Consider the following 19,697-nt stretch of genomic DNA (forward strand, 5'->3'; position numbering starts at 1 on the left):
ATTATGTATATAAATTTCATTTAATTATCCATATATACTCTATTAATCAATTATTAAACAGATATATATCTATTTCTCAATAGTTAGATCAAATATGACACGATATAACGACTCAATAACACCCATGGAAAGTGGAATTTTCATGTTTTGATAAGTAGATTTAATTGCATAAAACTTTATATCATATATCCCAAGTTGATTGATGATGTATCTTCTTATACATTTATGTGAATGCGTTTATAGAACGAAAGAGAAAGATAACTAATTACAAATAATACTCACGTCAAAATATTTTGAATTATAATTCATTATATTTAGTGTTAGTTTTGTGCCAAACATAACTTTTATCTCTAACTCATTTATTTCAAATCTCACACAAAAAAATATTCTCGAAATTTTTTTATTTTACATACATTACTTTTATCATGTATTTAATGTATATTTATAAATTTAATGATTAACATTAATATGATATAAAAATATTATATTATTAATAAATGTAATTATTTTAATATTTAAATTGTTAATTTAATTGTTTTATAATAATTAATTATATATAATACAAATTATAATAACTTGAATACATAAGTTTCAATTAAATAACATGATGTATTTTATATTTGTACATTTTACTTTGCATTATTATCTATTAAATTAAATTATTTATCAATTATTTATAATCATAAACAAACCAAAAAAATGAACTTTTTGCACCACTACATCAAACATGATGTATTTTATATTGTTTAGTTAATTGGGCTTTTTTCAAGATGTTTTTATTTCTCTAATTTTGATTTTCGTCAATTCTCAAAATACTCTATTTTTTTTATTTTAACCAAAATAAAATATAATGTAAATTATGATTTATATCGAATAAATTCTACGGTAAATTGGGAAAAATACCCAAAGTTACATTTTTTTAAAGTTCACTCCTTTGTAATTATATTTTAACTTTTCACTTCCTAGTAAGATAATATTATACTTTCACATCCCTAAGTTAATACTTTTTTATTTTAGAAAGAAAAAAAAATCTAAACCCAAAATATAGCTTATAAAGTACCAAGTTTTGTCTCAGAGTGTACCACACTATCGAAGATCTAGTACCACAAATTCATGCAAACTATATATCAACTTAGATTTTATTAATATAACTATTCCATCAAATAACAGTAACTATATCATGTATTATATGCAAATTTAATGCAATGATATGAAATAAAATATAAAACTAAGTTTTAGTTTCACCAGTTATGGTAAATTACTGAACAATTCGTAACTATTTTATCACCTTGTGATGTCTTGTTGCCACAATTCAAATATTTTTTTCATCAAATTTTTTCCCGAGGAAAATAATTGAAGTTGTGTACAAATTAGCTGTATGAACCTTTTTTAATATAAGTGTTACGGAATCGTACATTTGTGACAAATGATATAAATGAGATGATATTGTTGTTGTATATGTTAAAGTGTACCACATGTTCGTGTTCATTGTACGTACCACAATCTAGCTTATAAAGTACCTCGTTCTTGTGTCAAAGTATACCACATTATTGAAGATCTAATACCACAAATTTATGCAGACTATATACCAATTTAGATTTAATTAATACCATTAATACTCTATCAAATAACAGTAACTATATCATGTATTATATGTTGTAAATTTCAAGTAATTTTAAAGGTTGAATAAAAATTATGTCACATGAATGTGAGAGTGTCTTTTGGCTCTCCACATTCTTGAGTAAGTTGTGGCTCATTATTGTGGAAGTGTCTTTTGACTTTCCACATTCTTGAGTTAATTGAATATTTTTGGCTCTTCATATTCTTGAGTTAATTAAAAGATTAAATGAGTTAATTAATCTTGCATGACTCTTGGTGTGCACTTTGGGGATTATAAATAGTGTGTTCATTTCCTCATTTCATATGCATAAAAAATGGTTTTTACACTCAAGATCTTTTTCAAGCATTCTCTTGCATTTCATATTGTTAGCTTTCCATTTGGCCTCCGTTAAATCTCGTTGATAAAGTAAAGGTACGTTTTCGGTTTGCCGGTGTAGTTACTTCGTGCTAAGTTGCTGCAAGGTTTTGCCGTTGTATCCTGGGAAACAGTTTTCCGTCGAGATCCTCGAAGCACCGTCGGAGGGGACAAATCTGTTTTAAGAAAACTGTACTTCGTACAGTACTCGGTTTGATTTATTCTTTTATTGTTGTTATTTTATACATGATATTCATACTTTCAATAGTATGCTCATTTTTGTATGCTGTTTTTGATTGTCGACTACCAAGACCTCAACAAGACATGCCCAAAGGATGAATTCTCTATGCCGAACATGGATATACTTACTCATCGACAGTGGTTTGAAAACTTTTCATTTATAGATTGATATATTGAGAGTATAATTAGATAAAGATGGCTCTTGAAGATGCCGCTCGGTCTGTATCTTTACGAGATTGCTTTCGTTCCCTACTTTTATATTTTTGTTATAAGCAATTTGGCTAACATTATATGCAAATTTAATACAATGGTATGGCGCTGGTTCTCGAAGAAGGAAGAGGTGGAAATCGGTGGAAAGAAATTGGGGGAGAAGAGGAGATAAAAATCGATGGAGATGAGTTAGGGGTTTACCTAAGAAATTATTGAAGAAAAGAAGAAAAGTGATGTGATGGCGGAAATAAAATTGAATTAAAGGGGAAAATGAGATAAAATATGAAATGGGGACTTGGGGAGTGAATTAAAAAAAATTTTGTGCATCAGAAAGTGAAAAATACAATTTTATGACATAGAAACTGAATATGAAGTTGAGTTTATGATTAGGGATTTATCTCTACTTTCCTTAAATTCATTAAGTTCCATTTTATAGAAAAATCATCAATGAAATGTATAATTTTATTTGCAAATCAAAACGATATATCTATGCTCCGATTGGCTTTCAAGATTTCACACAGACAGATATCAGGATTTTAATGAATGCTAGCGAATCCTTTCCAAGGCCTAGAATTTTCCACATTGCTATCATCAAAATGGGACTGATATTGGTGGACTCGTCATTTTCTCTTTAATCAATCGATGCCTCTTGCGTCTTGGTTTGCATGTGGATGTTAATTCTCCACCTATCCCTCCTCGCACTTGTTTTCTTGTATCCAATTGCACCATTGGCAAACTCCCATTGGTTTGCAAGAACAAACGGACCGATCTTGAGATTTTTATCCCCATAAAATCTACTTTCCAAATGGACATTCAATATCAACCCCAACCAATCACAATGCAGCATTTGATCTCCAAAGATAAACAATACGATAGAGCCCGCTTGTATAAGTACCTATGAGATCCCACAAGCAAATCAACCACTGATTTCTTAGATACCATCAGCAGCAACCAGCCTTCAACAGCTAGCAATGGCTTCATCGACGATGGCTCTCTCTTCCCCAGCCTTGGCCGGAAAGGCGGTCAAATCACCATCTACTTCCGAGATCACAGGCACCGGGAGGATTTCCATGAGGAAGACTGCCTCAAAGTCTGCTTCATCCGGCAGCCCATGGTATGGCCCAGACCGCGTCAAGTACTTGGGACCGTTCTCTGGTGAGGCTCCCAGCTACCTTAAGGGTGAATTCCCCGGTGACTACGGTTGGGATACCGCCGGACTCTCGGCCGACCCTGAAACCTTCGCCAAGAACCGGGAGCTGGAGGTGATCCACAGCAGATGGGCCATGCTTGGAGCCCTTGGTTGCGTCTTCCCAGAGCTCTTGTCCCGCAATGGTGTTAAATTCGGGGAGGCCGTGTGGTTCAAGGCTGGATCTCAGATCTTCAAAGAAGGTGGACTTGACTACTTGGGCAACCCAAGCTTGGTCCATGCTCAGAGCATCTTGGCCATCTGGGCCTCCCAGGTTATTCTCATGGGAGCTGTTGAGGGCTACCGTATTGCCGGCGGGCCACTCGGCGAGATCACCGACCCAATATACCCAGGTGGCAGCTTCGACCCATTGGGTCTCGCTGACGACCCCGAGGCATTCGCTGAGTTGAAGGTTAAGGAACTCAAGAATGGAAGACTTGCCATGTTTTCCATGTTCGGATTCTTCGTGCAAGCCATCGTGACTGGAAAGGGTCCGTTGGAGAACCTCGCTGATCACCTTGCAGACCCAGTTAACAACAATGCATGGGCCTATGCCACAAACTTTACTCCTGGAAAGTAAAGTCGACGGCTAATTGGTTCAGTACTTCAGGTCGTAAGATTGTAACTAAACTCGTGAATTATTGGAACAAACGATGCTATGCTATCTTTGAGTTGAATCTTGAATCCGAATGAGTTCATGGGGTCTTCTTATTCTTTTTAACAATTAAACTTGTTAAAACTAGCTGATCAGAGCATCCAAATAGAGATAAGACATCCAGTTTATTAAATGCTTAATCTTACAACTCCGAGAAAAGGGAAACTCTTGGTTCAATACTTGTCAAAACACGTGTTAAATTTATAATCGATTGTTTAGCAGAACCTAAATCTCAATTAAAGCAGAAGCAATAGTTTATGCAAAACTAATCCAGTGAACGGTTTGTTTGAATCAGCCCTTGATTTTGAACGTTGCTATAATGCCAAGAGGGAGGAAACTATTTCTACAAGTGAAAAATTTAATCCAAAGAGAAGCAGAGAGAAGGATTAATATTGGCAAGCTCACAAGTTATTCTTCATATTGTAGGAAAGAAAATGAGACTTCACTCTTGAGTGAGGGAACAAGAAGACTTTGAGGTCAATCAACTAAGCAAATACATTTTATGGATTACTATGAGTTGAAATTTGAAATGCTAATGATCGATATTTTTGGTTGGGAATTGAATCAGTTGTTTAACATAAAAGTATTAAATAAGAGCATAATAATTTAAATCAGAAAGTCACTGACCGACTTAGTCACTGATCGGAGAAACCCACCGCTCGAAAGAACCTACCGACACTAACCGCGAATGATTTTGTATGGACGAGAAAATAAGCCGAAGCAAGTGACGAAGACTGTGAGTTTCTCCAAGTTTTTTTTATTTCTATTTGATTTCCGATAACTTTTATGATGTTTGTGTGGGTTTGAGGATTTTGCCATGGTTTCTTGTCGATTTATTCTAGTTTATACATTTTTTCAATTTCAGCAGCATATAATGTGTGTTTCATGGAGAATTCCTACTTTTCTTCGTTGTTGGTTTGTATTTCAGCTACATATTTTTTCAGCAGCATATATGCATTGTGTTAGCATAAACAAATTTGTCTTCGTGTGTTAGGATTAGTAGTTCATCCTCACGAATAATTCGAGGATATGCGTTGAATCATATTATATTAGTGAATCTAAAAAGTGGAAGAAAATGTTTTTACATGGGATAGAGCTTCTAAACCTTAAAAGAAGTGAAAGTTTAAAGGTCAAAACAAAACGTATAAATGAATGCTTCAAGAAATAGGCTAATTTTTGGTATTATTTTGCATGACCTAGTTGGTTCCCTCGAGTCACGATAACCAAATGGGATGCAAATCACAGCTCGCAAATCCTGAACTTTTACAAAGGGGATTCATTTTTTCATGTATTTGGTATTTGTTGTCATTTGCTTGATGTAAAAAATGCATAGTCATGTACGGAATTAGGATTTAAATTCCAAAATTAATTTTGATTGTATTTTCAGAATCAGTGATTTCAATTAGTTGTACAACCATCCCTTCGGTAAGTCATGTACAACGATTTGCTTGTTTTTTCTTCTTTGTAATGGCAAGAAAATGTTTGACATTAATTTTAGTATGATTTGCATTGTTTTTTTTCATTTGTAATGGCAAGAAAATATCATCAATTGTTAAACAAAAATTGTGAGTGAGTATAGTGGGAAAAATTGTTCTGAAATATTTTGCATGTATAGAATAGTCCAGGTATGTATTTTTAAAAAAATTGAATGATTGGTTTGTATATATGAAATATAAATATAATAATATGTTATTTTCATGTTTGGGATGAGGTATTGGGTGCGTTACTGAGATTGAACAAAAATCGAAAGTTGAAAGATGATGGCTAGCATGAATTTTTTTTAATCACATTTGACAAATGATTCAAGGAGGAAATTAGAAAAAATAAATGGAAAGTTGATGGATCGTTGTAGATTTTTGTTGTACCCAATTCACACCAGATATCATTGATTCTTGCTTGTATATAAAACTAAGAAAATAAATTTTGAATTTAAAAACTCGATAGACACATTTATGTCACTTGGAATCGCAAGAGCTTATGTAAGTTAACATTAACTGAGTATTTGTTATCATTTTTTAGGCCGCTTTCTTGGTTGGATATATGAGGATTAAATTCGATTAAAAAATGGGAGAATATGAGAACCGAGTTTTCTATCTACAACAAGGTGCTGATATGAATTGCGATATTTACACATTTTTGTGGGTGGATCACTTTGCTCATGAGTCGTGATGGATGAAAACATTTATAGGATGGATAATCTGCGTTGGCGTTTTGTATAGATAATATTACCTTGTAGATTTTTCATCTTTAGCGTTACGAACATATGTTAATTTGGATATTAGAAGATGTAGTTACATTGAAGCTATTTTGTTAAGTTCTTGCACTGTTAAGTTATTGAAAACCCGAATTCTTGATTCTGTTGGTACACTAGTTGCTGATAAAATAACCGACCTTATTTCTATGACATTATGCTGTATATTTTTCTTGTTTAGAAAACATTAACCTTTTCGGGTAGACCTTGGTGGAATCCTACCACGTTTGTATGAATAAAAGTTGGAAACCCACTTCTTACTCTACCTAACACAAGTCACTAACATAATTGTGTAATTATAAATTAGTTTAATTCCATCATACAACCAAAAAAATTTCAGTATATTCAGTATATTATTGGGTTCATAAATAAAGAATTTGAGTATATATTATGAGGAGAACCACTAGCATAAAAATACACTCTCATATCTCAACTCAACGATTAAGAGTTGGGAAAAGACATATTACCATGATTTTAATCTACCTAACACAAGTCAATAGCATAATGATTTTCGACATAAAATAAGTTAATTCCAGCATATAACCAAAATAATTTCAGTATATTTCCAGCATAAAATAGGTTAGTTTCAGCATACAACCACAATAATTTCAGTAAATTTCTAACCCAAAATAGGTTAATTCCAGCATACAACCTCAATCAACAAACTCATATTTCAAAGGTTTCAACAACATAAACACATCTCAGCGAAAATAATAGGTTTATTTTGGATCAATGGAGAAATTACATTATGTACAAAATCTCTTTGTAGCAATAGTATGTAGTTCTGCTAATCTTCTTAACAACCCCAAAACAGATAACGAGAATAGCACTCATAGACCGAACAAAATATGAAAAAATAACAGGAACATCAAGGAAACGATGTGCCGCTAGTACTTCCACTGGATCGAGTGCACTATTTTGTAGATGGGACATCACAAATTCTTCGTTTTACCATCTTTTTTTCCTGTGAATTAGAAAACATATTAGTTGTATTCATATCAATCATAACCTTGTAGGACACAAATTTACAAGTATAAGATTTTTATTTATAATTCAAATAGCTCAAAACTTCATATTAATTACAGTCGGTCTCATAGAGGCACAAAGATGGGTCATAATACAGACATCATCATCTTCACCCAACGTCACATACTTCTTCAGATGGGGGCTAAATATTGCAAGGTTATAGTTTGTGGAGCAATTTTCTTACATTTTCTTCCAAAATTAAGAAACAACTCCATTCGTTTGAAGCCATTAAAAATTGAAATCATATATAGCTCGTCTTTATACTCGCAGCTACCCAAAAATGAAAATTTTTATGATCCAGATCCAGATCCCATTTCTCCAAAAAATCGAACAAAAACATGTGTTACCTATGAGGTTGAAAAATTGCAATGGAAAATACAATTTAATAACACATCATATAATAATTAAAAAAATTGTTATGAATATGAGATTTGAGCTTCTAACATCTTACATTATTTTCAAGCTATTTTTTGCTACTCAAATAACTCATTTTTCTACTTTTGTTGTGTTAATTTATGCCATCGTTGGATGGAAGTCGTCTATCGGAAGATGGTCCAGAGTTCATGTACAAGAGGAGATTTGGTCAAACTCGGTGAACTTTTATTACCAAATTAATGAATACAATGTCAAAAAAGGTAAGTAGATTTCTTGACAATTGACGTATTATCTGAGATGCTGAAAATCTTGTTTTTTTGGCTCATCCAAAATTTTAGCTTTTCATATCAATATAACCCCAACAAAGGTCTTTAAAATATGAACAAATTTATTCAAATCCCAACATAACCTAGTGGAATGAAAAACAGCGGTCTTGGCTTTTACAATATTGCTGTCTAGTGACTTGGTTCATATATATCTTTATGTGTCCTCTTGCACTCGTAAACACAAACTCTTTTCAACTTCCATCCACCAATAGCATGAATTAACACCACATACGCTAAAAACAATTAGGAAAAAAAATTACACAAAAATCGAATAAAGAACTATAAATCAACAAAAAATCGACAAAAAATAAGGCAGTCGAGCACAAATCACAGAAAAAATCCAATTTGGAGCATTTACACATATCATCTACCCACCCCAAATGGATCTCCGTAAATGTGGACGGTCCAAAAAGTCCCTAATCGAACCGACAAACACCACTTGTAAACATGTTTAAACGTACCTTATCAATGTCCTAATCAAAATAAATTCTCTTCAGCTTCTCGCTCAATTTCTGAAGTGGAATATTGAACCTGTCAATGTTTATGTTTTCATGTCTTGTCCTATTTTATTATCTAAGGATTAGGAATGACTAGGCAACAAAAATGGCATTTGTTTCTTTGAAAATCAGGAATGAAACAACAAGATTAAAGTGGATGCTGTTTGTTCATCAGCAGGTGGTGGGTTTCTTTGGCATGAGTTTAGGATTTGAGATAAGGGACAGCAATTTATTATGTTAAGGAATACAAATTAGAGTTAAATACAAGGGAAAATAAAATAAAGGAGAAAATGATTAAATATGTGAGTTAGGGAGTGAAAAAAAAGTTTTCCATCTATCAGAGAGTGTAGAGTAAGATTCGACATGGGAACTGAACATGAACTTATTGTTTTGATTAGATATTTATCACCAAATTCTTTTTTTTTTAAGGTTAAAATACAAGAAACTGAAAGGCAATACCGTTCGAGCAAATTTTAAATTAAAGTAATTAATTAATAGTTTTTAATAAAATAAAATATTAATTACAACTTTTATGTTGTTTTTTAAACAATATAAATTTTTCCCTGAAAAATTATCGGTACTTCATTTATACACGAATTCTTGCTTCGATAGCTTTCGCACTTTTTTTTTAACCTCGCAGACTTGTATTTAATTGAAATGCGACCAAAAAGCGACTAGAAAAGGAACTGGCACAAAAAAAGTAGCAGAAGAAGACATGCATTTGGAGAAAACATGAATCCATAGCTTAATAATTTAGTCAAGAATCCACTATTTTTCTAGAGAACTCCCAAGACGAAACCGTATAAGAAAATTGCAGAGCTGATTCTTAGGCGCCCCAAGACGTGATCACTTCTGCATTCAATCATCTCGAACCAGGTAGTTGATTGAGATTTCTTGGCAAGCTCCCTTTTTTCAAGAAAATGTGTACCCGTTTTGTGTTTACTGGTTTAAATTTTCAGAGTGGTTTTTCTCATAACAGATGATTCAATCATCATGATCCCTGTTAAATGTCGAAAAAGTTCCGAATCCTTCGCTGTCCACCAATGATGGCCCCATCGCCATTTCATCGCCATAGTTCATCGAGCTAACGGACCTCATCGATCCTTCCCTTATCATATTGTTCTTAATATATTGCTGCACCACTAGCACCGAAAATGTTGACTCGAACTCTGATGTAACCAGCAGGTCCCCTATCGGCCCAAGCTCCGGGCAGTCACACCAGTCAGTCAGCCCTGCGGTAAGTGGAGATGTCATGACTCTCCCTCTACCCACCATGTAAAGGTCGTAATTGTTTTCATCCATTGATTTTATGGCTTTAATGGTTTCTTCTTCGTCGTTCAACACCAACTCGCAGTAGCTTATCGAATTGTTGTTTATAGTTGCTGTTTTGAATTTTCCCAAGTAATCTTCATCTAACAGCTTCTCTCTTTCGATGTCAATGTGTAAACTTACATGGCCATCGTTGGCTGGTTCCACATGCTCCAATTTCTCAGCATCTGCGCTCGGAATGAATCTCATCACCGTCAGTTTTGCATCGGATCCTTCAACCATCCTCCACGAATAGGCCAAAGCCTCCCTGTCATCTGGCCCGCCAAAGTACAGTACAGCAATGTTTCGGGCATAATCGCTTGACTCGGAAACTCCCCTTTCGATGAGTATGCCAACCGAGCAAGGTGCATTATCCAGCACGCCTTCATTGACGCCTCTAATGGAAGGATTTATATCCTCCATTTCACCATTCATCGTCTGCTGCTTGTGGAAGGGGATGACAATGAATGCCGCACGTTTGTCCTTGGCTATGTTGCAAATATCTTCATCCATGGTAGCATAAGCGCATCTAGCGGTGAGCACTTGGGTGGTCACGCCCTCTGACCGTAGTTCGAAGTTGTCAAAAGCGTTGACGATATGATCAGCTTGTGCTTCAATGTGGCTGGGATTTCTCGGACCAGACTTGCGTGAGTTGTGAACCAGTAGCATGGCAGAGGCGCGCCCCACAAGCTCGACTAGCTGGAGGGCAGAAACGTTAATGGGAGATGTTTTTGTGGGGTTTGATGTCCTGAGGAAGTGGATGAGGGAAAGGACATTCCGCGTGTTATGTATACAGGTAAGAATTATCAGCTCTTCGTCTGATTTGGCCTTCTGTATTGTTCTTCGTCTGTAGGGTGTGACGTTTTCGGTGGGCCGGAACGAGTTTGCCAACGGTGTGACTCCCATGGTCATCACCAGGACCGCCATCACCATTAGTGAGTACGTGTTAGTACCCAGAACCTGGTCAAGAGACAAAACCACTATCATTAGTACTGAGTACTGTCGATAAAGATTATTTCATACATACAATGATACATGTATATCTGTTACGTTGGCGGTCATCTAAAATCTTACCAGCAGCCACAAGTTTAAGAGGAGGTGGCCTAACCCAGGAAATTATACCATATAGTGGGAGAAACTCTTACTTTATAACTCAATCTACAGTTTCTCGAAGAGTTGATTGGATTGATAAAATTACATATAGGCTCACAATAGTTTGTATTTTTGTTATCATATTTCATATTATTTTCAATTTTGACATGTTTTATTGATACACTATAGTGTTATTTTGTTATATGAAGAAATTTATGATCTTGGAGCAAATTTGAGCTAAAGATGTGATTTTTATCACATTTGAAGTAGCAAAGATAAAGCTGTGAAAAAAGATAAAAAACAGAATAAGTCTTGGAACAAGGCGTGATCACGCCTAGTGATTGTTCTTATGATGAATGAATCTCGAAATTTGTGAAGATTATACCAAAATTTAGAATCCTAATTATTATATTCTTTTTTTTGAGATATTTTCTACGCTAGGTTTTCTTTTGGTTAATGGTCTTTTCCCTTTGGCCCATTTAATCATTTATACGTGAAGAATAGAAGGAGACACACAAAGCAGATAGAATTTCACTCGCTTCTTCCTATTCTCTCTTCAACGTGAAACACAAGGAGGTGTAGGAATTTTTCATCTATTCTCAACTAATCTAGGCTAAGTTTTTATTTCTGATTCAAGTGATATTTATTCTATTTCAATTTTGTCACTATGAGGCTTTTTGCGCTTTAATTTAAAATTCTTGTTTTGTTCAAGTATTTTTTGATTTATATTTAATTCTATGAAAGTTGTATGTCGGTTAATCTAACAATTTAATTTGACATATAATTTTCTACTGTTATCCATGAATTCAGTGGGCATGAACGATTGGTACCTAAGTAGTGATAGATTAGATGTGTTGTGCTATTATAACATATTTATTCTAAATAAATCAACGAAACTAAATTTATCAATTGCAGTTATCTCGATTGTTAGATTTTAGGATTAACTGTTTTCACAAAACGAAAATTCTATTTTTAATCAATATGGATGCCCAGTTGATTATTTATAACTTTTGACTGGATGTTGGGTTTGGTCAATTAAATTAGGAAAACACAAAGATTTTAGGGGCTATCTCAATAATTCTAATGTTAATTACTTGTAATTACATGAAAATAATATGTTAGCCGATGAACAGTGATACAATTCATGAATAGTGGAACCCCATCAAATCAGAACTTGGTAATATTAAATTTTACATTAAATTAATTATTCATCTTGATATTTTATTTCTTCTTGCATACTAAATTAGTTGTAGTATTTTATTTATTTATAACCAAACAAACCCTCTTTAATTGTCTTTCCTCGAAAGAAATAAACCTACCGTTCTATGTGGATTCGACCTACTCACCATTACACTCATTTTACTTAGAGAGTAGCAATTTAAGTTTGGTGGCTCAACAACAGCACACTAAATTTTGGCGTCGTTGCCGGTGAATGGTGCAAGGTTAGTTTTTTTTTCGAGTTTTGTTATTTTTATTTTCTTTTTATGCTTTGTTCTTCTCATACAGATGATTCATCAAGAGAAGAAGAATTAAAGATTTTTTTGTTGTGAAATATTTCAAGATATTTCATCAACAAGTATTCACAAGTTTTTCCCAACAAAATGGAGAGTCATTCTATGCAGCATGGGAGAGATTCAACAATTTAGCAAAAACATTCAGGAATCATGATTTTTCTAACTATGTTCTTATTCGACTTTTCCTTAAAGATTTGAATGCAGTTACATGAAAATGGGTATTTAATGGGGCACTGACAACTGGTAGTCCACTACTTAGTCAAGAAGACGGTGTGATATATTTGCTGGAAGATATGATCAACTTTGACTATCATCGATATTGGGATCATTCGCTACAGAGTTGGAGCCACCAATACCTCCTAGAAATTAGCTATCCAGATTTTACAGAACAACCTTTCGAGCATAAAAAGATGAGAGATATAGTCTTGATTTAATGATAAGTCGATTGAATGATATGGTAATCAAGCGCATTGCATTGAATGAGAAAACTATTGAGCCTCAATCTGAAGAAATTTTGGAAGAAATATCATACGAAGATGAGCCACCAATGAAGTTAATAGATGAACAAGCTCCCGAGACTATCGATTTGAGCTCATCGATAGGATTATCATGCATATATCTATGAGATCCTTGTTTTTCTCCATTGCTGACATTTATAGATTTTGTTTTTTGAGAGCCAAGACTGATACTCTCATCACATGCCCATTATTAAAGTCACGTTTTGTTGAGGAGACGGGCTTACATTGTATATATCAAGCCAAACTTGAGGGTACATGGAACCAAGACTCATATGCGGTGTCATATGACACTTACTTTGGGCGTCAGCCGCTCTTTGATGAATGCTTCTGAGGATCAAGCTGAAGGATAAAAATCAAACGCTTTTGGGAGACAACCCAAATTTTTTCTTATTTTCTCTTATTTTAGTTTTGTTTCATTATAATTTTTTTCTTTTTGGGATTAGATATAATTTTTGGCATGCTCTGTGCAGAAGATAATTTCAATTAGGACGAGGACACGCCTTGAAAAAAACATATTTTGAAATTGAAACAAGGTCCACGCTGCAACCAACGACCACCAGCGCAATCCATGGCACAACACCACAACCCACAATGATATTATCTGCACATCACCGTCCCCACCACCCTCACATATAGCACTAGTGGACATTTTTTTCTACGATGCTCAACATTTTAAGGGGAGTTACCTAATTTCCTTGTGTTTTTACGGTTTTAATTGAAAATTTTCTTTTAGACTCATTGAGGACAATGTCAGATATAGGTGTGGGAGGGGTATATAGCTTGAATTCTAGTCTTCAATTTTTTGTGGGGTTTTAGGTTCATCTAATGTTTACTTGTTACCTATCTCTTTTGAATCTTGAATGCTTCTACTGCGAGTCTACCAAAAAAAATTGATGTTTTCTTTGTGTCTCAACTGATTTTGCATTCTTACTATTGTATTATAGGTAATTGTTCTTGACGATGGGTTGAAATGACAAGTGCATGTGGTTTAGCACACATACCATTTTTTCTTAGTAAGCTTTGAGCCTATGAGCAATCATTATATAATGCTCCGTTTCTTTTACTGTGTGTTGGTCATGCATTGTTGATTTTTCTAGAACTTGCATTGTTATACATGTCTTTGATAACATCTTGTGGTGGATTAGAGGCAAAAAAAATAATAAGAGTATTAGGTTCAAACCATTTTCTTTCGTATCATCAGTGCCGTTCTTTGAGCCTACTCGATTTATAGACCCCTAGTGAGCCAAGTCGAGCCTGAGCCTTTTCCTTGGAAAATAGTCACATTACAAGCCATGATAAATCCCCTTATTGGTTATTCCTCTTTTTGAACTTTGAATTTGAGAATCATGTAAAATTTTTGTATTTAGCATCACTTTGAGCCAAGAAAGTATAAATTGTTGAGATTGATTGATTCAAGATTAAAGTCATTATCTCAAGAACATAGTATGCATCCAAAAAAAAAAGAAAAAAGAAAAAAAAACGAAAAACAAAAAAAAAAGTGAGAAAAGAAAAAAAAAATGGTAATATTGCATTCTTTGAAGTTATAATGAGATTAGAGAGGCTCTTACCTATATGCAATTGTTTTTTGTAAAAAATATGTATGATTTCTCAATTCCATAAACACGTGGTTACCTTTATCCTATTTTATCTCTAGCCACGCTACAACTCATTTACAGCTTTTGTTTGTACATTTTAATTCATTCATTTGATGGAAGGATGTGATATATTTGCAAGCTTATGATAAAAATCTTCAGTATTTTGACATGAGAGTTTCTTTGATACCTATCCAGACACTTATGAGTGAAACGAGCGAATCTTGTGAGGATTGTTTGGACCTCATGCATTTTAATTTCTATACATTCTGATGGAAGCGATTGTCATGATGTTGGTGTGTTAGATTATCAATAATCAAAATTGTTTTGGTACATGAAAAACTTTACGAACAAGCAAAAGGAGCCGAAGGAGAATAAAGAAGTGAGATAATGAATTGAACTCTTTTATGCTTGAAGACGAGCATGGTTTAGGTGTGGAAGATTTTGATAGGCTCATAATAGTTTTTATTTTTGTTATCATATTTTCCATTATTTTCACTTTCGACATGCTTAATTGACACAATCTGGTGTTATTTTGTTGTAGGAAGAAATTTTATGGTCTTGGAGCAAATTTGAGCTAAAGAGGTGAGTTGTCAAGATAAAGTTGTGAAAAAGACAAAAAAACAGAAAAAGTCTTGGAACAAGGCATAATCATGTCTTGTGACTGTTCTTTTGTTGTATGTGAAACTGAAACTGGCAGAATTTCAAGGAGTGAAACTCGAAATTTGTGAAGATCGTGCCAAAATTTAGAGTCATAATTATGGTATTTGACTTCAAAATAATTCTTGGAGAGAGAAGTTGTTTTTGAGATAAAAAAAAAAGGCAAAAACTTGTGTGAGACGGTCTCACGGGACGTATTTGTGAGACGGATCTCTTATTTGGGTGATCCATAAAAAAATATTACTTTTTATGCTAAGAGTATTACTTTTTATTGTGAATATGGGTAGGGTTGACCCGTCTCACATATTAAGATCCGTGAGACGGTCTCATATGAGACCCACTCTAAAAAAAATACTAGATAGAGTTCTATTCCATAAAAACTCTATAGTCTTTTTTGAGATATTTTCTACATTAGGTTTTCTTTTGGTTAATGGGCTTTTCTTTTTGGCTCAATTAATTAATTATATATGAAGAAGAGTAGGAGGCACACAAAATAGATAGAATTCCACTATCTGCTTCATCTTCTCTCTTCAACGTGAAACACAAGGAGGCGTAGGAATTTTTCATCTCTTCTCAACAACTCTAGGCTAAGTTTTTATTTCTGATTCGAGAGATATTTCTACTATTTCAATTTTGTCAATGTGAGGCTTTTTGCGCTTAATTTAATAATTTTGTTTTTTTCAAGTATTTCTTGATTTATATTTAATTCTAAAAAAGTTGTATGTCAATTAATCTGACAATTTAATTTGACATATAATTTTCTACTGCTATCTATGAATTCAGTGGTCATGAACGATTGGTAACTAAGTAGCGATAGATTAGGTGTGTTATGCTATCATAACATATTTAGTCTAAATAAATCGATGAAACTAAATTTATCAATTGCAGCTATCTCGATTGTTAGATTTTAGGTTTAATCAATATGGAACGCAATCGTGTCCAATTGATTATTGATAAGTTTTTACTGGATGCTGAGTTTGGTCAATTAAATTAGGAAAACACAAGGATTTTAGCGTTTATCCCTATAATTCTAATGTTAATTATTTGTAACTGCATGAATAAATAATAAGTTAGCAGATGAACAATGATACAATTGAATAGTAGAACCTCCTCGAATCAGAACTTGGTAATATTAAATTTTACATTTCATTAATTATTCCTCTTCATCGTTTATTTCTTCTTGCATGCTAAATTAGTTGTAGTATTTTATTTATTTCTAATCAAACAAACCCCCCTTTTAATTGTCTTTCCTCGAAATAAATCTTATGTTCAATGTGGATTCGACCACACTCACTATTACACTCATTTTACTTAGAGATTAGGAATTTAAGTTTGGTGGCTCAACGACAGTGCACCAATTACCTACTCTTTGGCGAGCCTAGTCTGTCTTTTTGCACTCTCATATCAGTATGTAGTTGGATTTTTCAATGAGAATAATGGCATATCATGAGCCAAGAGAAGAGATCAAACGTAAAACATAAGTATATCAGGGGGAACTTTATAAACTTGTACCATAATTTCTTTGCTCCATGTTCATATATGTGTGTGTGTGTGTGTCAAAAGACGGTAGGGGGCTTACATTCTGTATCTGGCCTGCTTCAAGAATTATCATTGCCATGATGCTCTTAGTATTGGTGAGCATTCCAATTCCCACAGCCTCCTTGAGTGGAAGTTCACACAAGAGTGACATAAAAACAGCGCTAATGATCTTCAGACTGCAGGCAAAGATAAAAACCAACCCCACCCAATACCATTGAGTCCCTACAGAAATGAAATCGATATTGGTCCTTATCCCACAAACCAGATAGATCACCGGCATCAGAATCCCAAGCACGAAATCCTCAAGTTTATCCACCAATGCAGCTTCAAGAACATCATTCGGTATCACAAGCCCAAAAGTGAATGCACCGATCATTGGGTGGGTGCCACAAGCATCTGTTAAGGCTCCACAAAGAGCGACTCCGGTAAGAATCGAGCATATGTAGAACTCACTGTACCCCTGTCCTTCTGGCATTTTTCGAATGATCCATCTTAGTGCCGGTCTCACGTAGTAGACACAGAGCAATATGAAAGCCGAGGTACATATCAAAGAGTAATGTATGCCTGAAGATTCACTTGACACTACGAAAGCCAGTGCAAGAAAACCCCACGAACACAAATCATTTATCAGAGCCGAAGACATTGCTGTTTTGCCGATCTCAGTGTGAAGAATCTGTTGCTGGTCAAGAATCTTTGCAAGCACCGAAAATCCAGTAACAGAAAGGGCAGCACCCACGAAAAGGCTCCCCCTTGAGTCTTGACTGGGATAATTTGTACAGAAAAATAATCCGCAACCTAGAAAAAAAGGGATGAAGGTACCAGATAAAGCTATTTTCATTGCTTTTGGCCCAATACGCAGAATCGCTCGTACATCCATTTTCAATCCCACTAGAAAGGCATAGTACATGACGGATAAATGTGCCATTGGCTCTAACACTTTCAAAGAGTAGAACGGGAATACCAGATTTTTTATTCCATTGATCCTCCCAAATGCTGAAGGTCCCACGAGTATGCCTCCCTGTTGTGCAAGTATATAATTCATTGTTTCACCAGTTAGTATGGCAGATCTATTTCCACTCGGGCAACACAATTCAATATTTATTAATTATGTTCAAATCTTGCATGTGTTTGAAGCGTGTGCAAATATTAGAGGGATATATATAGATTATCGATAAATCTTTCACACAATTCAATTTCGATTTGAAATTGTTGCTACGACAAAAAAAAAAATCCCACTTATACTTTCAATTTAAAAGAAAGGAAAACTAAAATTCTTGAATCTGACCTTAACATTATGATGATAATGCAATATTACAACAAAACAACCATTAATGATTCAAGAAATATATATATCATTAGTACTCACAAGAATATCAACAACAAAGGGAGGTTGATTAAAGGGTTTCAACGCGAAATGAAGAAACTGGTTGACGCCAATAGCCACGGTGAGTTGAATGAGGAAGAGAGAAATGAGGGGAGTTGAAGGATCAGGCCCTTCCCAAACGCCATTAAACCGGTATATACTTTGTGCATGACACAAAATGCTTTGGTTGAGCGAATCAACATTCAGGAATCCGGTATACTCCATTTCCGGCAGCTAATGTGGTTTTGCTCCGCCCTCATGTGCCGTGGTGGCCTCCCTTCCTCCTTCAAGCCAAGCGGCAACCACCCTTGGCTTTTGGAATGGCAAAATATTGTATGGTAAATTTAAGGCAGGAATGCACACATGATGATTAATTAAAACAAATAGAAAAGATTTATTCTTTTACGAGTTTAATTAATTGGATGGTTTCCCGAAAGTAGAGGAGAGGGAATTGTGGGTTTGCTTATTTTATGTTACTAGAAAAGTGCACGTGCGTTGCACGTGAGCAACTGAATTGCTGGAAATATAAGTACGAAATTTTGATAATATTTAAATGAATTAAAATATGGCTAATAGCATTTATTAATTGCAACAAACCAAACCACAAAATCAAAAATAATGACCATAGACAGTATATGAATTGGAGAAGTTATCTAATCCACATAACATACTTTTCAATATACTTCTTGGTTGATTTTGATAACTCTACAACTCTTTGTCGTAGTTTGTTATAATATACATATAACCATTTTTATATACTCAGCAAGTATATGATCGTCTTAAACATCTATTATGTTATTTAAAATCTTCATCTGGGATCTGACATGCTCGTAGTTTACTTCCCTATCAGGACGTTTTTTCGGTTTTCTACCTTGTTTTTATCCAGTAATCTTATTTTCCAAATATTTATTTTATTGTTGAATGATTTTTCAGTTTTTGACAATCATCAACTATAACTCATAAGAATAAATGTTGTTTTTAGTCGTGATTGGTTTTTACTTGTGACTAAAAGTATGTATAACCTATATATTCTTCAACAACATAACCAATGAATGGTGCTGTAATTTTTTCAAACATCGGGATATTTGAAATATCATTTTTATATATTTAGTATAAATATTATCAACATATAGCTATAAGTTTAATAAATTTTTAACGATTATTTCTCAATCTGTGTGAGAAAAAAACTTGAAAATCTTTTCAAATGACTATATCTTAGAACTGTGTCATCGTTTAATTTGACGCAATTCAGGAAAGTCATTTCTTTCGTCATTTTTTAGAAGATTTGGAACAATGATTGCGTGCATCATATCATGGAGATGATATAGTTTCAATCTCATAAACAAAACAAATTTTATTCTATCGAGTTT

At 34.1% G+C, this 19,697-nt stretch overlaps 2 protein-coding genes across 2 annotated transcripts; one reads left to right on the top strand and one right to left on the bottom strand.

Moving 5' to 3' along the window:
• The first annotated feature begins 3,335 nt into the window (after nucleotides 1-3,335).
• Nucleotides 3,336-4,295, top strand: LOC140976900 (chlorophyll a-b binding protein 40, chloroplastic-like). Its single transcript, XM_073441309.1, has one exon. The coding sequence runs from the start codon at nucleotides 3,397-3,399 to the stop codon at nucleotides 4,189-4,191; it is 795 nt and encodes a 264-aa protein (XP_073297410.1). The 5' UTR covers nucleotides 3,336-3,396; the 3' UTR covers nucleotides 4,192-4,295.
• A 5,398-nt stretch (nucleotides 4,296-9,693) lies between these two features.
• LOC140976901 (cation/H(+) antiporter 15-like) lies at nucleotides 9,694-18,671 on the bottom strand. Its single transcript, XM_073441310.1, has 3 exons — nucleotides 18,331-18,671; nucleotides 17,005-17,982; nucleotides 9,694-11,009 (listed from the first exon to the last, which is right to left on the bottom strand). The coding sequence occupies exons 1-3, from the start codon at nucleotides 18,550-18,552 to the stop codon at nucleotides 9,726-9,728; spliced, it is 2,484 nt and encodes an 827-aa protein (XP_073297411.1). The 5' UTR covers nucleotides 18,553-18,671; the 3' UTR covers nucleotides 9,694-9,725.
• Nucleotides 18,672-19,697: the final 1,026 nt, after the last annotated feature.

The sequence above is a fragment of the Primulina huaijiensis genome, chromosome 5, assembly GCF_012295235.1.
Source record: "Primulina huaijiensis isolate GDHJ02 chromosome 5, ASM1229523v2, whole genome shotgun sequence".
NCBI lineage: Eukaryota > Viridiplantae > Streptophyta > Magnoliopsida > Lamiales > Gesneriaceae > Primulina > Primulina huaijiensis.

Bases quoted from the DNA above. Each gene is read 5' to 3' on its own strand.
- LOC140976900 (XM_073441309.1), top strand. From the start codon at position 3,397: ATGGCTTCATCGACGATGGCTCTCTCTTCCCCAGCCTTGGCCGGAAAG.
- LOC140976901 (XM_073441310.1), bottom strand. From the start codon at position 18,552: ATGGAGTATACCGGATTCCTGAATGTTGATTCGCTCAACCAAAGCATT. The intron at 17,983-18,330 runs GTGAGTACTAAT...CTTGCACAACAG, and splicing joins CCTTTGTTGTTGATATTCTT to GGAGGCATACTCGTGGGACC. The intron at 11,010-17,004 runs GTAAGCCCCCTA...TCTCTTGACCAG, and splicing joins AAGCAGGCCAGATACAGAAT to GTTCTGGGTACTAACACGTA.